This window comes from Schistocerca piceifrons, chromosome 6, assembly GCF_021461385.2.
Source record: "Schistocerca piceifrons isolate TAMUIC-IGC-003096 chromosome 6, iqSchPice1.1, whole genome shotgun sequence".
NCBI lineage: Eukaryota > Metazoa > Arthropoda > Insecta > Orthoptera > Acrididae > Schistocerca > Schistocerca piceifrons.
In genome coordinates, this window is record NC_060143.1 from 365,064,674 (window position 1) to 365,085,121 (window position 20,448).

At 39.2% G+C, this 20,448-nt stretch overlaps 1 protein-coding gene across 2 annotated transcripts in view; it reads right to left on the minus strand.

The window, feature by feature from the left end:
- Positions 1–20,448, minus strand: part of LOC124803122 (reticulon-4-interacting protein 1 homolog, mitochondrial-like) — a 170,332-nt gene that overhangs the window by 20,522 nt on the left and 129,362 nt on the right. Inside the window, exon 9 of one of the 2 annotated variants that reach the window (XM_047264297.1) lies at positions 3,336–3,585. The exons of the other annotated variant lie outside the window; for it this stretch is intronic. Within the exon in view, the coding sequence (XP_047120253.1) occupies positions 3,570–3,585 (16 nt within the window). The 3' untranslated portion in view covers positions 3,336–3,569. Of the gene's footprint in view, positions 1–3,335; positions 3,586–20,448 lie in introns of those variants that run through there. 2 annotated transcript variants of the gene reach the window in all.

Below are 20,448 nucleotides of genomic sequence, written 5' to 3' on the forward strand. Positions count from 1 at the left end.
ACAAGAAGAGCATAACAGATTATGTCGAATTAAACAAAACTAATAGTGTTCACAAGTGGATCTAAGAAGATACATTGGAAAATTGGGTGAAAAAAAAAAACCAGTAAAATGAAGAATCTCAAAGAAAACTGTACATGTATTACTTTTAATGTTCATTAGATGCAGAAAAAGATGGACACTTAATAATGACATTCTGACTGAGATGTATAACACCATTAGATGTGAAGAAAGGGAAGTACTGGAACATGGTGCTTTTTGAATAGCTATGATTATAGCTAGAGGAAAACTTAATACAAAAAGGGAACTAACAAGGTAGTTTCACAAAGTCTATGGAGAGAGGCAATTCCTCGAAACTAGAACATTTCTGTAATTGTTTCGCTAGGTGAGAAATTTAACAATGGAAACTCCAGGTACGAATATCAGCAATGTACGAAAAGACAGATTGCTTCTTACCATAAAGAAGACGTGTTAAGTTGCAGACAGGCATAATTAAAAGACACTTACATGAAGAATGAGATGCTGGAGTTGGCGGTCATGTGTGCATGAGATATGCTTGCTTGTGGGTATGAATGATGTGTGTCTCTCTTTTGCTTACGGAGGCAGTGGCCGAAAGCTTTATGTAATTGTCTTTTAATTGTACCTGTCTGCAGCTTAACGTGTCTTCTTTATGGTAAGGAGCAATCTGGCTTTTCCTACATTCTTGACAAGAAATTAAAGAGACAAGGCTACAGACCTGTCACCACCCCCTGCATAATGAACAAAATATACACTAATAATATCACTGACCACATAAAAAACATTAGATTTTTAAATAAGTAAAGGAAAGAGCAGGCTTTAGAGGAAGATGTACAATGGATCATTTGCAAGTCTTGAATGAAATTATAGAAAGGAGCATTGAGTATGAATTACCACTCTGCCTGGGATTTGCGGATTTTTGGAAAGCTTATGACTCAGTTTCAACAAAAACAAGGGTTTAGACTAGGATATATTATAATGGACCATTTGAAAGTTGTGAATGAAATCACGGAAAGTCAATTACCACTGTGCCTGGAAATGTTTCTGAATCACACCCAATGCAGCAGCTTTGGAATTGTTCTCAAGGAACTCCAGCACAAGAATGGCAAAGTGGGTGGAGTGCTCTTCACACATGTTCCATGATTCCATTGGCTTTCAGATGAGATATTAACCATGTTTGCAATATGTGATTTACATCCACTTGAAAAAAATATGGCCCAAATAGATATTGTAGTAACATTTTAGCCCATATAGTAACAGGACGCACGTTTTTTTTTCCAACATTTTCAGTAGACTTTCAAAATAGTTGAAGATTATTAGCTACAAACTGCAGGTTTACGAACCCAAAACAAAGACTTTTCTTCTTGCAAACTCTTTCTGTACCTGCATGGGTATGTAAGGTCTGTCCACTTAACTGTGCTAAAGGAATGTTATTCATGGAAATAATATTCACCTATGAACAGTTTAGGCACACTTGATTGTGGTATTATAGCTGCAAATCATTAAAATGAATTGAAAAGTGCAAAAAATCTATTGTTGCAAATTGATTGCTTGCCAGGCAATCTGACTTAAGTTTTGCATGGATTTTCAAATCCACGTTAGTCCTGGGATAGTTCCTAACAGCTGGTATGGCCTTTCCTTGTCCATTATTTAGAACTGTAAAATGAAGTAAATTCTTATGTTATGTGTTATTATTATTATATTATTATTATTCGTTACAGTCAACTTTGGACTACGCTAAGCATCAGTCATTTCTTGTGCTTTTTCTTGCGTTCTTCCCAGTACTTCTTCATTTTTTCTGAGTGGGCTTCTTTACGTTCTTGCGACCAGGTTGTTCCCGTCTTCTTTGATTGCGTTCGGTCTTTGAATCCCTGTATTTTGTTGATGGCATTCCTATATTCCATTCTGTTGTAAACTGTCTCTGGAATAATGTTCATTTCTGCAATGTCTTCTTTTACTTCTTTCAGCCAGTTAATTTGTGTCTTTCTGCTTTCCATGTATTCCAGGATTTTCTTTGCCGTTCTTTCTGGTGCCATTCTTTTGACATGCCCATAGAAACTCAGTCTTCTCTTTTTAAAGGATGTTGTCAGTTTTTCAATTTTCTCGTATAACTCTTTATTGGATCGCAATTTATAATCTTGTCCATCCTTTTTAGGTCCTCAGATCTTTCTCAGTATTTTTCTCTCTTTTATTTCCAATTTCTCCAACAGACGTTTTCTGTTCAGTGGGATGCATTCAATCGCATACAAACTTTCTGGTTTTATTACCGCATTGTAGTGCCTGAGCTTGGCATTGATGGAGATCGACTTTTTATTGTATACATTTCGGCATAGCTGGTATGCCGTTTCCATCTTTATTGCTCTTTCCTGTAGTGAAACATTTGGTAACCCTGTCGGTGTAATCCATTCCCCTAGATACTTAAATTTATGAACTCTCTTAATTATTCCATATTTAGTTTGCAATGTCTGTGTTGGGTCTGTTTTGTCCTGTATCATCAGTTCTGTCTTTTCATACGATATTTGTAGACCTGTCTTCTCAGCGATCTCATGCAGCATTTCTATCTGAATCTTTGCTGTTTCGATGTCATCTGCCAATATTGCCGTGTCATCAGCAAATGCCAGACATTCAATTTTTGTTTTATTTCTTCCTAACGTTATCCCATTTTTCACTCCAGCTTCTGCCATCTTCTTTCTCCATTCCCTGACCACTTTTTCAAGGACAATGTTAAACAACAGTGGGGAGAGCCCATCCCCTTGTCTAACACCTGTTCCAATTACAAACGGTTGTGACAATCTACCCAAAAACTTCACTTGCGATTTCGTTCCCGTAAGGGTTTCCTGGATTCGACTTCTGCTTTTATCATCAATCCCAAATTCTTCTAATGTGTTAATCAGGGTTGGTCTATCAATAGAATCATATGCTTTTTTGAAGTCTATGAATGTAATTACTAGATTTTTCGATGTGCGTGCGCGAAGTTGTATTATGGAGAGTAGACTGAATATCTGTTCACTGCATGATCTTCCTTTTCTAAACCCAGCCTGATATTCACCCAGTTCTTTCTCTACTTGATTTTCAATCCTGTTTTGTAGTGCCTTGGATAGGATCTTATAGGCCACTGATAACAATGAGATACCTCTGTAGTTATACCTCTGTGTTATTAGTACTATGATTTTTATTTTTATTCTTTAATTCCATAGTTCAAAATTTTACTGTATTTTTTAAAATAAATTCTGGGCACATTATGGTATATATTCTATGAGCTTGTACCATTAATACACAGGTTGAACTAAATAAAAATACACTAACACACAATGTCATTTACATAATCATAACTAAATTCCTGCATTATTAATTTTGTCGTGTCGTCCGTAGTCAGATAATTTTCCTAGGCTCATCATACAGGATTGATCAAGATTGTTGAAGCAGAGTTTTGTTATTCTTCAATATTGTTGGATTGCTTTCATTTCCATTCATGAGTAGGCAGTTCACAATGAATAATCACTTTGTATCTATTGCTACTGATTTGCATTAAAACCTTGAATTATCATAACATCTCATTGTGTTTGTCTGCTGTAAATGGAGAATGGCACAATTAATTCATGGAGCAACAGTGACAAAACAAGTGAACTTAAACAATGAAGCTCAAGCATCTGACAAGCAACACAACAACAACAACAACAACAACAAAGGTGTGGGCACCTCTGCCCACCCCCACTTCCATGCACCCATAGATGGGGAGAGGGGGTGAGGGGTTACACACCTCAGCATGCACATGCAGTAGAGCTAGTTAACAACTGATTACAGAATAAGTGCAACAACTACTATTTTCTCTTATATTACTGTCTTTCTACCCTTGTTTTCAGAAGTAAGTGTGCACCTATACTTAGCTCCTATTTTGCTTGTAGTTCTGAGCTTTAGGTCAAATATTTGTATTTTCTTTCCACTCTTGATAACAGTTTTCTTTTTGTTCCCGACAGCGTCCACAATTTCATTGCAAAAATGAACCAAAATTGTTATGATACGAGGATGTTAATGCAGGATATGTTGCATGTGAAGTTGTTCTTTTGAGAAATCACAAAGCTGACCATTATATATGGATCGTAATATAGCTTGGAATAGGAAAACCCGTGTGCATGTGTGTGTATGCGTCCGTGCATGACGCAGTACATGCTCAGTTTGGGGAAGGAAATTGGTGGTGTGCTTTTCAAAGGGACCAACCTGGCATTTGCCTTAAATGGTTTAGCAAAAATGTGGTAAATTCCAATCTCAGTGGCTGGACGTGGATTTGAACCACCATCCTCCCTAATGCGTGTCTATTGTGCACCTTGCTTGTTTATAGGGTTTGCTGAATTAAATTGCTCCCAAGGTCCTTGTGTCACAAGTGGTGAATATTGTGAAAAAAAATTGATTATCTTCCATGCTGATGTAGTTATTTGCTTCCCACAGGAGCCACTACTTAAGTTCCACAATGAATTCTGTTGTGTAGCAAAATGACCATAGACATTTGGTTAGGCAAACAAAATGACAAGATTATAATGCCACATGTATTCTACTGGTAGCATGCCACAACACCCCCACCTCCCGCTCTAGTAGATTCTGCAGTTTTTATAGTGTACTTCATATACAATTTAGAAGGAACTACTTCCAATGCAAGTCATTTGAAAAATAATGATTTTAGTTCCACAATGTTGCTGATAAAGGTACTATTGATCTGAAAGATATTTAAGTTCTCTGTTTTGTTTGTGTGCCTATCAATAACTCAGCACCTCCATTATTTGGTGAGTTCTACCTTCACTCCTTAAATTATTTATATTCTACCAAGGCCTTTCCATTACCATGTATGTAAGAAGTGTGGTAGTCTTCAGCTTTAAGGATTAGCAATTCATTCTGAATGTGGAAGGTGATACTGACAGTAACTAATGTCACCTGATGACAGAATAAGACTGTATACGAAGTGGGACAAGAAAGTAATGAGACTGATGTGAAAAAAAATGTTGCTTACCATTTTAGTCAAGTTTAGTGTTGTCTCCTTCAAAGGAGTTCCCTTCTGATTGCACACACTTTTTCCAGCACTTCTGCCATTGATGGTAACATTTCTGGAACTCATCTTCTGTAATATCCTCCAAGACCCTCATCACAGCTTTTTGGACATCTTATGTTGTTTAAAAATGGTGTCCCTTGACTGCCGTTTTGACTCTTGGAAATAGAAAAAAGTCACATGGAGTGATATCTGGTGAATAAGGTGGCTGTTGTAGTACTGAAATTTGTTTTGAGATTAAAAATTGTATGGGATGCAGAATCCAATTATCAGCGATGTTGGCATGGACATGAAGAACTCTTTTACGAAGTCTTTCTAAAATTTCTTTGTAGTAATATTGGTTAACTGTTTGTCCAGGAGGCACCCACTCCGACTGATGTTCAGTTCTTCTGCAATCATTTTCACGGATAATCTTCGACCAGATCATACGACTTCACGCACCCTGGCCAAGTTGACATCCATCCGTGAGGTTGATGGTCTTCATCTTCAACATTCGTTCTGCCTTCACTAAACATTTTTGCCAACGAAAAACTTGACCTCTTGACACAACCTCCTCTCCAAAAGCTTTCTGAAGCTTACCGTAAGTTGTCGTCGTGTTTTCACCCAATTCAATGCAAAAAGAAATGGCATACCATTGCGCAATATTATGCGGTTCCATTTCCATGACGAGAGACACAAACACGTGTTAACTTATTAGCACAACTCACGACTGAGCAGTTGCATCGATGTGCCGCTTGGACTAGAAACAGCTTATAGACCAAGGTCAAAGATATTGTGCCTACGCAAGCCTGCAGGGTTGACACATCTTGCAAAGAAAATATCAGTCTCATTACTTTATTGTTGCACCTCGTATAGGAAAGACCATTGCAGAAGCCAGCAGCTTAGTCATCCTGAAGTTTAGTCAACCAGCATACATGTTTCAAACACCGATTTTATAGTTGTTTTAGTGTTTCATAATGCCATGGGCTAACACTTCAAAGGATTTTATCCAAATTGACCCTGGCAGTGAAATCCTGCATGCTCTTCTCTACTGGTTTATATGGCATGTAATTATGTGTCAAACTGTGACAAAAGTTTACAGAGGTTATATATGTTATATTAAAGCTCATAAACTCTAACAAAAATCTTCCTCAATTGAAGGTAAGACTGACTGACCCCACTTTCTTTTAAAAACTGTTTGAAAGCTTTGGTTTCTATTGAGAAAATGACTTATGACCCAATGATTTTTTTAAATTCTGTCAACAGAGGATAACTTTGTATTTGGCAACTTACCTAGTGGCCAGTTATTTTTCTATGAAATGCAGAATTCTTTCAGAAAGTGTTCCACTAATCATTTTGAACAAAGGATTTTTCTTGGTACTCTTTCCCTCTCTGTCGTTTAACACCATAAGAGACTATGTCAAGTAATAAAGGCGTTTCTCAAAGCAATTTTTGCAGCTCAAAAGCACTGCATTCCTTCTGTGGCCACCTGTATTCTCTCCTCTGTTCAGCCGCTGTTTTTCTCTTGCTCATCGTGGGAGCCCTTAAAGTTGTTGGTCAGTGATCTGTACTTTGATACATTAGAGATGCCCTACAGGTCCTTCGAAACTTTCTTGGAAGGACCTCAGGAGCATTTGTTGGTATATATAAAGTTCCACTTATTTTTGGGAAAGAAATCTCCTGATAAATGACAAAAGAGACAGTAATTATCACCAAGGTGTTGTCAGATTTTTTAAGTAGAGAAAGAACTGTGGTAATCTTTAATCTATTGTAGAACACCAACCTGTATGCATTCATATGAACAGTATATAAAAGTGGTTGTAATATGTTTGCTATTTTTTAAACATAATTTAATAGGCCATACAAATATATCAACATTGAACATTTTAGCTATGTAATAGGTAATACAAACTCAATGACAGCAACTTACGGCACTTGAAATATATACATTTTATCTTGGGATTTCTTGTAGGCCAACTCAAAGTTGCAGCTAGCCACGAATTTAAGTCCATTTCTCTGGACTCCACTGACCATTTACAATGACACTCTGGAACACGGGTCCCTTGAAAAATGGATATAAGGAAGAGTCTGAGGAATAGAATTAGGTTTGAGTCCCCAATTTGCCACAGACATTTGACTCTGCTTAACATAGACATTTGATTCCTTCAGCTATTATTTTCACTAACACTCCCTTTTCTAAGCATGCATATTTTATCATTTTTCATTTTTATTAATTTTCAGATTTCTGTGGCTGCCATCACTTTCCTGGACTGCGCATTTCTCTCCAGACATGAGCCAAATATACCTGGGCTACGTTTGATTGCCATCATGCTATTTACAGTCTTAAATGCTTTTTAGAATTACATACAAACAATGAGGAACCTAAGGTGGGAGGTTACCCAGGAATATATCCTTGATCTCTCCCAATTTCATATCTTGTCATTTAGAGGACTGATTAAAACATGTGCGGGTTTCGCACCGTATGGAATTCTCAGAGCCAGAGGTCATTCAAAAGTTCTGCAAATCCATCCACTGACTTACGTGTTGCAATGTATCTAGCTTAATGTAATCCAACAGATAAAAAACCTACTCACCAAGTGGTGGAAGAAGAACATACATATAAAAAATATGGTGTACGCAAGCATTTGGAGCCAGGGGCTCTTTCTCCTGGCAGAAGGGTTGAAGGGAAAGGAAGAGGGACGAAGGAAAAGGACTGGTGAGGTTCAGGAAAAGGTGTGGACTTGGGAAAAGTCACCCAGAACCCTGGGTCAGGGGAGACTTACCACATGGGATGAGGAGGAAGAGAGTTTTCTTCTCATTCTGTCTGGTAAGGCTCCCCTGACCTGGGGTTCTATGTGACTTTTCTGAACTCCACCGCTTTTTCCTCACCCCCCTTCCTTCCCCTTCAACCCTTATGCCAGGAGAAGGAGCCACTGGCTCTGAAAGCTCGCATACACCATATCTTTTATATGTGTGGTTTCCTGCCGCATTGGTGAGTAGAATTTTCATCTATCCAATTAATTATAATTTCAAAAATTTATTATTTTCATTGACTTACCTGGTCTGTGTTATAAAGTTAATTTCAGTCACACTTTCAAATCTGTTGATGTATTTTTTATGTTCTATTATTCCAATTTTTTTATCTTTTAGAATGGCTATTTCTTCCCCTCTCTTATCATTACACACTGGTTCCCTATTTATAAGCCAAAAGTAAGGATATTATAATACATAAATACCACGCTGGGAGGAAACAGAGGAAGGCTGAGGAAAGTTAGAAAGGAGGGCCGGTCTTTCAGAACTCAATTCTGTTCACATGAGTTGGGATCCCCTCAGCCTGTTGTCTGAGTGACCTGCTTCTCCTTTCTAATCTTTCTCAATGCAGCCAACTTTCCCTATGAGGAAGGAACTAACAGTCTGGAACGCAAAGATTTTTATCTACTTTTTATATGTTTCTATATAATTTAGGAGTAAACAGGTACATAAATAAGACTGATAACTTCACACACACACACACACACACACACACACACACCTCTACAGCTACAGTTTCCCAGCCGAGTACACCATCTTGACTGGGGTACGGGATTGTGTCAGATAGAATGGATGAGTGGCACAAGGAGGTGGGAAGGGGGAGGGGGGATTGGGGAACAGCGAGTGACTGCTAGGAGGGAGACAGAAGGTGTGAGGGATAGGAATGTGTGAGGCAGCCGGAGCACAGGATAAGAATATGACGGATACGAATGTTATGCTGGAGTTCATGCAGCAGAAGATGATAATGATGTGAAGGAGTAGACTGCGAGACAGTGACAGAAAGGGGATGGAGATCTTGTGGCTACAGGGTGTGGATGCAGGATGAGTAAAGTTTGTGTCCTGGGACAGTGTGCTGGCAGATGTGAGGCAGGAGGCTATCAGAGACTCAGGCCTGGAGGATCGTGGGAATGAAGGATGTGTTGCAAGGAAAACTCCCATCTCTGTAGTTCATAGACTCTGGTGTTATAGTATTGAGGGAAAGAGTCCAGTTGGCACAGGTTGTAATGCAGCCATTGGAATAGATGATGATGATGATGATGATAATGATGATATTTGGTTTGTGGGGCACTCAACAACGTGGTCATCAGCGCCTGTACAAAGTCCCTATTTTTACACAGTCCATTTTCTTTTCACAATCCAATCTAGTCACTCTCACAAATGATGATGATGATGATGATGATGATGACGAAATGATGAGGACAACACAAACACCCAGTCCCCACACAGGGAAAATCCCTAACCCAGCTGGAAATTGAACCCGGGAACCTGTGATCCAGAGGCAGCAATGCTAGCCCCTAGACCATGAGCTGCAGACATTGGAATAGAGCATGTTGTTCTAAGCAGTGTGCTCTGTCACTGGATGGTCTTGACCACAGTTTGGTGAAATACATTAATGTCTGTGGACAGCTGGTTGGTGGGTGGTTTTTTATCAGTCTTTGACTGGTTTATGCAGCCAACTAGGAATTCCTTGCCAGTGCGAACTTTTTCATCTCAATAGTATAACTTGCAATCTACATCCTCAATTATTTGCTAGCTGTATTCAAATCTCTGTCTTCCACTACAGTTTTTTCACTCTACAGCTTCCTAAGTACATGGAAGTTATTCCTTGTCAATGATTTCCACATATTCCTTTCCTCTCTGATTTTGTGCAGGACCTCCTCACTCCTTACCTTATCAGTCCACGTAATTTTCAACATTCTTCTCTAGCACCATATCTCAAATGATTTGATTCTCTTCTGTACCTGTATTCCCACTTTCCACATTTCACTACCATACAATGCTGTGCTCCAAAAGTAAATTCTCAGAAATTTCTTCCTCAAATTACGGCCTATACTGGATACTAGTAGACTTCTCTTGGCCAGGAATGCCCTTTTTGCCAGTGCTAGTCTGCTTTTCACGCCCTCCGTGCTCTATCCATCATTGATTATTCTGCTGCCTAGGTAGCAGAATTCCTTAACTTCGTCCACTTGGTGGTTCCCAATTACAATCTTACATTTCTTGCTGTTCTCATTTCCATTATTTCTTATTACTTTTATCTTTCTTCGATTTACTCTCAGTCCATATTCTGTACTCATTAGACTTTTCATTCTATTCAACAGATCCTGTAATTCTTCTTCACTTTCACTCAAGATAGCAATTCTCATCGGTGAATTTTATTACTCATATCCTTTCACACTGAATTTTAATCCCACTCTTGAGCCTTTCTTTTTATTTCCATCACTGCTTCTTCGACACATAGACTGAACAGTAGGGGCAAAAGACTACATCTCTATTGTACACAATTTTTAATCTGAGCACTTTGTTATTGGTCTTCAACTCTTATTGTTCCCTCTTGGTTCTTGTATATTACCCCTGTGGGCGCCCTCCGTCAATCTGCTGTCATCAACTTCTCTGACGTACGATATTTATGTTGTTATCTACTGTATACGCCTCACTATTCATTATATCTGTACCTCAGATGAAGCAGCCACAAACATATTCACTGTAACAGTGACTAAATTTTGGGTTTTCATGATAATTAATGTTAAGTTTTTGCTCTGTCGATCACCCTTCATTTGTTGCTGCGTTAACAAAGACACGATAGTTAATATCTTTGGATGTTACTTATTAATTACTAATACACACATAACTATGGAAATCACTTTAGTTTTTTTATTAACAACATTCAATAATAATTAAATGATCGTGGATGATTGCATTTCGTATAGAGGGAAAAGGAGGGTTGATCCTACAATTGCTCTCAGCAATTATGGCAAGTGAAATGACTGGTATTTTTATTGTTCATCACTCAAAGATATTATAGCAAGGACTATGATCCTTTACTATACCTTTACTATACTACAATAAATTTTCTTGCAATTCAGCAAAAGTGCCCTGATCCCTTCCATAGTATATCACACAGAAATGCCTGCTATATCACACGCCGCAGCTACGCAGACTTATTCAGCACAGACAAGAGAACTAACAATACCCGTGCATGGTTTATACAGCAGAATTTAGAAACAAAAGTAGCCACGTTAAACTGTCTCTGATTTCCCTGAACCACTACTTTGCTGCGCGCATTATTCTGCTGAGAGATTACACATTGATAATTTTAATTAAATCTTTTTTGATGCTATTTATTATTATCAATATTATTGATCACCTCTCCCCTATAGGAAAATAAGCCTGATAATACTATAATTAATTAAAAGAATGGTTATATCCCACTTTTACTGAATCTAACTTAATTTTCTCAGAATTTTGAACACCTTACACCATTTTATACTGCCAAATGCTTTCTCCAGGTCGACAACTCCTATGAGCGAGTCATGATTTTTCTTCAGTCTTGATGGTTGGTGGTTATGCCTACATTAAATGCTGCACAGAAACTGAACCAGAGAAGGTATATGATGACTGCTTTCAAAGGAGACCCTGCCTCTGATGGGTTAGGATAGGCCTGTGACGGGAATGAAGTAGGATGTCCTGGGTCATTGTACTGAACAGGTATTGTGCCTTGGTCTTTCAGAAAATGAGGCACACTGGGCAACGGGATGGAAGTGGGTGTGGCATAAGAAGGGACCAGGATATTACATGGATCAAGTGGGCAGTGGAATATTACTTTGGGGAGGACTGTGGTAGGATGTTCTTTATTTCCTGGAATGATGATAATTAATTGAAGCCCTGGTGGAGGATATGGTTCAGTTGCTCTAGCACGGTTCAGTTAGTCTAGTTCAGAATAATATTGGGTGATGCAGGAGGTGCTCCCTTGTATCTGGTTATTGGGGGTAGTGGGAAGATTAGGGACGTGTTAGGATTTGGCGCAGGAAATCTGTCTGTGGGTTGGGTTTGTGGGGTGGGGAGAGCTTCCTGGGCCAGAGAATTGGTGTGGAGTAACAGTATGAGAGTAATTTTTCAGTATGGAAGCGGTAACAGTTGCCAAACTACAGATATTGTTGATGGTTAGTGAGCTCGATATATGGAAAGAAATTGGATGAAATCGAGTGTGAGTCGATGGGATTGAAAAGTACTAGGTGCAGCAAATGGGAAAGGTGTCAAGGTTATGGAGGAATGAGCATAAGGTGTATTGGCCCTGGTTCCAGATCATGAAGATATCATCAGTGGACCTGAGCAAGACAAGGTGTTTGGGGTGGCTAGAAAGGTTTCCTTTACAAGGCCTAAAAACAGGTTGGCGATTGGGGGGGGGGGGGGGGACATGAAGGTACCTGTGACCATGCTGCGGATTTCTTAGAATATCTTCCCCCTCACCCCCTCAGAGGAGAAGTAGTTATGAGTAAAGTTGTAATTAGTTAGACATTAAGCGGATGAGGTGGTGGGTTTATGAGTGGGAAGGACTTTGACAGAGGCAGTGTTCGATAACTGCAAGCCCATGAAAACGGAATATGTAGGGAGGTATATGTAGGAATCCATGTTGTAATAGGGTGCTGATGGCTGAAAGCTGGTGAAGGAAATGGTTCATATCTTTAATGTGGGAAGCTAGGCTAGCAGCAAATGGTTGGAGATACTGGTCAACAAGATCAGAGATTCTTTCAGTCAGAGCACAGAAATCAGTGACAATGGGACATCCAGGACTGTTGGGTTTATGAATTCTGGGAAGCATGTAGAAGGTGAGTATTTGAGGGTGAGGAAGGAGATGGATTCAGGGTAAAGATTTTGATATGGGCCTAATGATGTAAGCACAGATTAGAGGTTATATGGAGGACTTCTGGAATGGGATCACTGTAGCAGGGCTTGTAGGTGCAGGAGTCAGACAGTTGGCAGATGACTTGTGACCAATATCTGGCCCTTATATATCATCACAATAATAATGATAAAACTACACGTTGTTCGAAGTTCAATTTACAGAAAGTACAATTAAAACTTAACTCATTAACTAACTGAATACATCAAAAAATTATGTCTTTATAACAGTTTCTTCTACTGCAAGAGTTAGGCCAAATTGTTTGTTTAAATCATGAAATTAACAAATATCATTATGCAAACAATGCTTTTGAGAAAACTGTTAATTACTTTGGAATTAATTCAGGGCTGGTTTTGCTAACATGTTTTCAAATAGGGCCAAATAGATACTTTAAGAATACAATTAGTTGTTCCTCCAAACGTTTATAATTAGTACAGAATTTATATTTGTTTATACATCAACAATAGAATTTAAGTTACGAAACAATTACTGATTTCTCCCTATAATGAAAGTATTAACTAGGAACACACTAAATAAATTAGAAAATAAATTACATACATAAAACTAAGCACAAAATTAGATCTGGTGTTATATTCTTTAAAACTGAGGGTCAACTTTCCTCTTTCATGAAAATGCAGATTAAAACTTACGTATGTTTATGGTACTTAGTTCAAACTGAAAAAACGAATTTAAGGAGGCAGATAGCAAAACAAGAGGGGAATTAAAATTATCCCAGCTTGCTTCATCACAAGGTGAAACATTTCCATTGCTCCACAGTCCAATTTCAAAGATCTCATGCCCACTTTGAATGTAACTGACAATGTCATTGGGTGAATGCAGGAACAAGTAGGTATTGTTTGTAGCAGACTCCCATTTTTAACAATGCATACTGAATGATACGCTCCAAAACACTTGTGCATGGATCGGCATTGTACCAGATTGCCACCTATTCTGCTTTACAGAGCAAGAAAGCCTATGAACTGTATGTTCTGTGATGAGAGAAGTGGACATCTAACACTTTGTCATACCTACTCGTGATTTCTCCACCTGTCAACCACTTTTCTTAGATGGTTGTAACAGTGCCATATGAGCAATTGATCCATTTCTATGATAATTGCAACAAGATTTCAGGCCATAACAATCTGTACTTTGTCAAAGTCACTTCTATTGGTGGACTTTCCCATTTGCAGTCCATATCTTGCTAGACTTCCCCCATTAACCATGGACCTTGCCGTTGGTGGGGAGGCTTGCGTGCCTCAGCGATACAGATGGCCGTACCGTAGGTGCAACCACAACGGAGGGGTATCTGTTGAGAGGCCAGACAAACATGTGGTTCCTGAAGAGGGGCAGCAGCCTTTTCAGTAGTTGCAGGGGCAACAGTCTGGATGACTGACTGATCTGGCCTTGTAACATTAACCAAAACGGCCTTGCTGTGCTGGTACTGCGAACGGCTGAAAGCAAGGGGAAACTACAGCCGTAATTTTTCCCGAGGACATGCAGCTTTACTGTATGATTAAATGATGATGGCGTCCTCTTGGGTAAAATATTCCGGAGGTAAAACAGTCCCCCATTCGGATCTCCGGGCGGGGACTACTCAAGAAGACGTCGTTATCAGGAGAAAGAAAACTGGCATTCTACGGATCGAAGCGTGGAATGTCAGATCCCTTAATCGGGCAGGTCGGTTAGAAAATTTAAAAAGGGAAATGGATAGGTTAAAGTTAGATATAGTGGGAATTAGTGAAGTTCGGTGGCAGGAGGAACAAGACTTTTGGTCAGGTGATTACAGGGTTATAAATACAAAATCAAATAGGGGTAATGCAGGAGTAGGTTTAATAATGAATAAAAAAATAGGAGTGCGGGTTAGCTACTACAAACAGCATAGTGAACGCATTATTGTGGCCAAGATAGACACAAAGCCCATGCCTACCACAGTAGTACAAGTTTATATGCCAACTAGCTCTGCAGATGATGAAGAAATTTATGAAATATATGACGAGATAAAAGAAATTATTCAGGTAGTGAAGGGAGACGAAAATTTAATAGTCATGGGTGACTGGAATTCGTCAGTAGGAAAAGGGAGAGAAGGAAACATAGTAGGTGAATATGGATTGGGGGGAAGAAATGAAAGAGGAAGCCGCCTTGTAGAATTTTGCACAGAGCATAACTTAATCATAGCTAACACTTGGTTCAAGAATCATAAAAGAAGGTTGTATACCTGGAAGAATCCTGGAGATACTAATAGGTATCAGATAGATTATATAATGGTAAGACAGAGATTTAGGAACCAGGTTTTAAATTGTAAGACATTTCCAGGGGCAGATGTGGATTCTGACCACAATCTATTGGTTATGAACTGCAGATTGAAACTGAAGAAACCGCAAAAAGGTGGGAATTTAAGGAGATGGGACCTGGATAAACTGAAAGAACCAGAGATTGTAGAGAGTTTCAGGGAGAGCATAAGGGAACAATTGACAGGAATGGGGGAAAGAAATACAGTAGAAGAAGAATGGGTAGCTCTGAGGGATGAAGTAGTGAAGGCAGCAGAGGATCAAGTAAGTAAAAAGACGAGGGCTAATAGAAATCCTTGGGTAACAGAAGAAATATTGAATTTAATTGATGAAAGGAGAAAATATAAAAATGCAGTAAATGAAGCAGGCAAAAGGGAATACAAACGTCTCAAAAATGAGATCGACAGAAAGTGCAAAATGGCTAAGCAGGGATGGCTAGAGGACAAATGTAAGGATGTAGAGGCTTGTCTCACTAGGGGTAAGATAGATACTGCCTACAGGAAAATTAAAGAGACCTTTGGAGAGAAGAGAACCACTTGTATGAATATCAAGAGCTCAGATGGAAACCCAGTTCTAAGCAAAGAAGGGAAGGCAGAAAGGTGGAAGGAGTATATAGAGGGTTTATACAAGGGCGATGTACTTGAGGACAATATTATGGAAATGGAAGAGGATGTAGATGAAGATGAAATGGAAAATAAGATAACTGCGTGAAGAGTTTGACAGAGCACTGAAAGACCTGAGTCGAAACAAGGCCCCGGGAGTAGACAACATTCCATTAGAACTACTGAAGGCCTTGGGAGAGCCAGTCATGACAAAACTCTACCATCTGGTGAGCAAGATGTATGAGACAGGCGAAATACCCACAGACTTCAAGAAGAATATAATAATTCCAATACCAAAGAAAGCAGGTGTTGACAGAGGTGAAAATTACCGAACTATCAGTTTAATAACTCACGGCTGCAAAATACTAACGTGAATTCTTTATAGACGAATGGAAAAACTGGTAGAAGCGGACCTCGGGGAAGATCAGTTTGGATTCCGTAGAAATGTTGGAACACGTGAGGCAATACTAACGTTACGACTTATCTTAGAAGAAAGATTAAGAAAAGGCAAACCTACGTTTCTAGCATTTGTAGACTTAGAGAAAGCTTTTGACAACGTTAACTGGAATACTCTCTTTCAAATTCTGAAGGTGACAGGGGTAAAATACAGGGAGCGAAAGGCTATTTACAATTTGTACAGAAACCAGATGGCAGTTGTAAGAGTCGAGGGGCATGAAAGGGAAGCAGTGGTTGGGAAAGGAGTGAGACAGGGTTGTAGCCTCTCCCCGATGTTATTCAATCTGTATATTGAGCAAGCAGTAAAGGAAACAAAAGAAAAATTCGGAGTAGGTATTAAAATTCATGGAGAAGAAGTAAAAACTTTGAGGTTCGCCGATGACATTGTAATTCTGTCAGAGACAGCAAAGGACTTGGAAGAGCAGTTGAACGGAATGGACAGTGTCTTGAAAGGAGGATATAAGATGAACATCAACAAAAGCAAAACGAGGATAATGGAATGTAGTCAAATTAAATCGGGTGATGCTGAGGGGATTAGATTAGGAAATGAGACGCTTAAAGTAGTAAAGGAGTTTTGCTATTTAGGGAGTAAAATAACTGATGATGGTCGAAGTAGAGAGGATATAAAATGTAGACTGGCAATGGCAAGGAAATCGTTTCTGAAGAAGAGAAATTTGTTAACATCAAGTATAGATTTAAGTGTCAGGAAGTCGTTTCTGAAAGTATTTGTATGGAGTGTAGCCATGTATGGAAATGAAACATGGACGATAACCAGTTTGGACAAGAAGAGAATAGAAGCTTTCGAAATGTGGTGCTACAAAAGAATGCTGAAGATAAGGTGGGTAGATCACGTAACTAATGAGGAGGTATTGAATAGGATTGGGGAGAAGAGAAGTTTGTGGCACAACTTGACTAGAAGAAGGGATCGGTTGGTAGGACATGTTTTGAGGCATCAAGGGATCACAAATTTAGCATTGGAGGGCAGCGTGGAGGGTAAAAATCGTAGAGGGAGACCAAGAGATCAATACACTAAGCAGATTCAGAAGGATGTAGGTTGCAGTAGGTACTGAGAGATGAAGAAGCTTGCACAGGATAGAGTAGCATGGAGAGCTGCATCAAACCAGTCTCAGGACTGAAGACCACAACAACAACAACATCTTGCTAGAATGTTTTCCCGTTCATTTTTACTCTGCTTATATACTTACCTTACCATACTATGTGGCTACAACACCACCAGGCAACATTCAGTCTCGTAGGGGCCAGTGGTCCTAATGTTTTGGCTTATGGAATGATGTGGCACAGTGGTTAATATAACAAACTCACATTGGTGAGAAGCAGAATTAAAATTCCAACTATGTTTCCTGAAGTTTACACATATAATTCTGGGTGCATCATAGTTAATATAATGAACTCACATTGGTGAGAAGCAGAATTAAAATTCCAATTATGTTTCCTGGAGTTTACACAAATAATTGTGGGTGAATGCTGGGATGTTTGCTAAATGTTTCCACACCTTGTTTCCTTCTTCATTGTTTTCCAATCTGAGCTTACATCCTCAATACGGCATTAAACTCTAATCTTACATCCTTCTTCCTAGTCAAACAGCTTGAAAACTACAATTTTAGTTCACATCTACATCCACCAGTGAGCAAAGATATGTTAGTGTTTTTGTTTTAGGCAGAGAGTATAAACCTGTTTTAAGTTTTCAAAATATATGCCTATACCATCCAAACTAAGAGAAATGGGAGAGAGCAGTGAAGGAAAAAAGTAAAGGTGTACAAAGGTGACAGGTGTATGAGAAGAAAATTCATTCTGAGTGGGAATAAAATGACATCCAAATGTTTAATTTACTAGTATGAGTGGCATACAATAAGTAATGCAATACTTTTTTTTCCTTTCAGTTTTGTTGAAAAAATGCACAATTTGTTGTGGGACATGGTGGAATATTCCTGCCTTTGCCCCTATAGTTTCAAGGAGTTCTGATAAGTAGTGGCACTACATGTATTTTTCAAAATGGCATCTGTAACAGAGACACATTACTAGCGGAGAGCTGTCATTGAGTTTATTTTCGCAGAAAACCAGACCATGTACTTGCAGAATTCCAACAGAGGTGTTGTCTGTAGCAAAGTCTCATGTTTAACAACGTGCACTGAATGGTACGCTCCAAAACACCTGTGCAAGAGTCAGCTTTGTACAATACCTGCCACAGATCACCACCTGTTCTGCTTTACAAGGCACACAAGCCTATCATTCTAACAGATTTATGGTTTCTTTGTGCTGGAGGATAACTTCAGTAAACCTCAACATTACATCTGAAAGAAAGTATGCATTTCTATTCTAATCAAAGATGCCATACAATCATTATAATTGTCATACCTAAGGTGCACCGCAGAGTTGAGTGGTTAGTGTAGCTAACTGCCATTCAGAGGGCTTGCCGGTGAACAAAAGCACAATGAGTCACTGGGTGAGGTGCCTGTCATCATTGCAGCAAAATTGCACAAATCTGTCTGACCTACCACATGCCAGCCAGCTGCACACAGTCGTTGCTGTGAATCCTGCAGTGTTGGAACATGCAGACACTCATTTGAGGTGATCGATGGATCACAATCAAACACCTCGTTGCTCAACTTCACATCTCTGTTGGTAGTCTTGACACACTCATCCAGCAGCTGGAGTACTCAGAGGGATGTGCATGCACTGGATTCCTTGCCACATAACAGTAAACCGTATAGAGCAATGAAGGACCATCTGTGCAGAATTTCTTGCACATTAAAAGGCTGACCATGACAATTTTTTTGACAAACATTGTCACAAGTGACGAAACATGGGTTTATCACTTCGAACTGGAAACAAAACAGCAATCTATGGAGTCGCACCACACCTCCTTTCATTTGAAGAAAAAGTTCAAAGGCACACACTCAGCCAGTAAAGTCATTGTGACATTCTTCCCTGAAGAAATTATTCTGTTTGATGTCTTCCCTTGTGGTACAATATCAGTCCTGATGTGTCTTGTTCTAAATGACAAAGCAAGGCCTCACACAAGTCGGCGCAGCCCAGTGGAACTCAAGAAAGGTGACTGGACTGTTCTTCCTTATCTACCATACAGCCTAGATCTCACACCTTGTGGATTTTATCTGTTTGGCCCAATGAAGGATGCACTACGTGGGAAGCAGTATGTGGCTGACAGGAAGATTATGATGAAGCAAGACATTGGCTCTGACATCGATCAGTAAAGTGGTACCACGGGGGCAGACAGGCCATCACAGTAAGGTGGTATGAGGGTGTTGCATTGAGCAGATATTAAGTTGACAAACGTGGTTTTGTAGCCAAAAAAGTGGGGAATAATATGGTGTACCAGAATCCTGAATAAAACTAACCTGCTCTCAGAAAAAAAAATGGTTTGCATTACATATGGTATGCCCCTCATACAAAGATGATTGTACAATTTATTTGTGTGCGGCCATGTTCTCCAGGTAATTACTCCAACATTGTCCAGGCTGGAATGAATAAACTTTTTCTAATAGGAGTTATCATTGTAACAGATTTAATGTCTTCTTTGAGCTGGAGAATAACTTCAGAAAACTTCAACATTAAATTTGAAAGAATTGTACACATTTCTTTTCTAATCAAAGATGCCATACACTCATAACTGTTATATATACGGTCTACCTCATAGATGAGTGGTTAGTGTGACTGACTGCCATTTGGAGTTCTTAGATTCAGTTCCGAGCACTGACAGGGATTTTTACTTGGTGTGTGTGTGTGTGTGTGGGGTGGGGATGGAGTACACTCGGCCTCGTGATGCCAACTGAGCTACTTGATTGAACATTACTGACACAAGCCAGCGGAGTTAACTTTTTTACGTAAATGATACATTGCAGGATTTGTAAAGCAATCAACAACTATATATACTGTTTGTCAAACTTTTCCTAACAACTGAGCCCCTAGTTACAGACGGGCAAAAAATATCGATATATGTAAAAAAAAATCAATATTTTTCCATAATAATATCAATATATGGAAAATTTCAAAGCCAGGGCAAAATCGGATAACAGCTGAATTATGGAAGTATGCTAGCAAAACTGCAATTTTCTTACTCCAGAAACTTTTTGAGGAGATATGGAAGAAAGGAATCATTCCACAGGAATGGAAAATGGCCCTGATACATCCTCTTCACAAAAAAGGTCCTAAATCTGATCCCAACAACTACAGACGGATTTCCCTAGTGCATGTGACCTACAAGATATTGTCCAGAGCTTTACTAGAAAGAGCAGAATCTCAGTTGGATTGCCAAACTGGGAAGTATCAAGCAGGGTTTAGGAAAAGAAGATCCTGACCTGGACAGACCTTAAACATCAG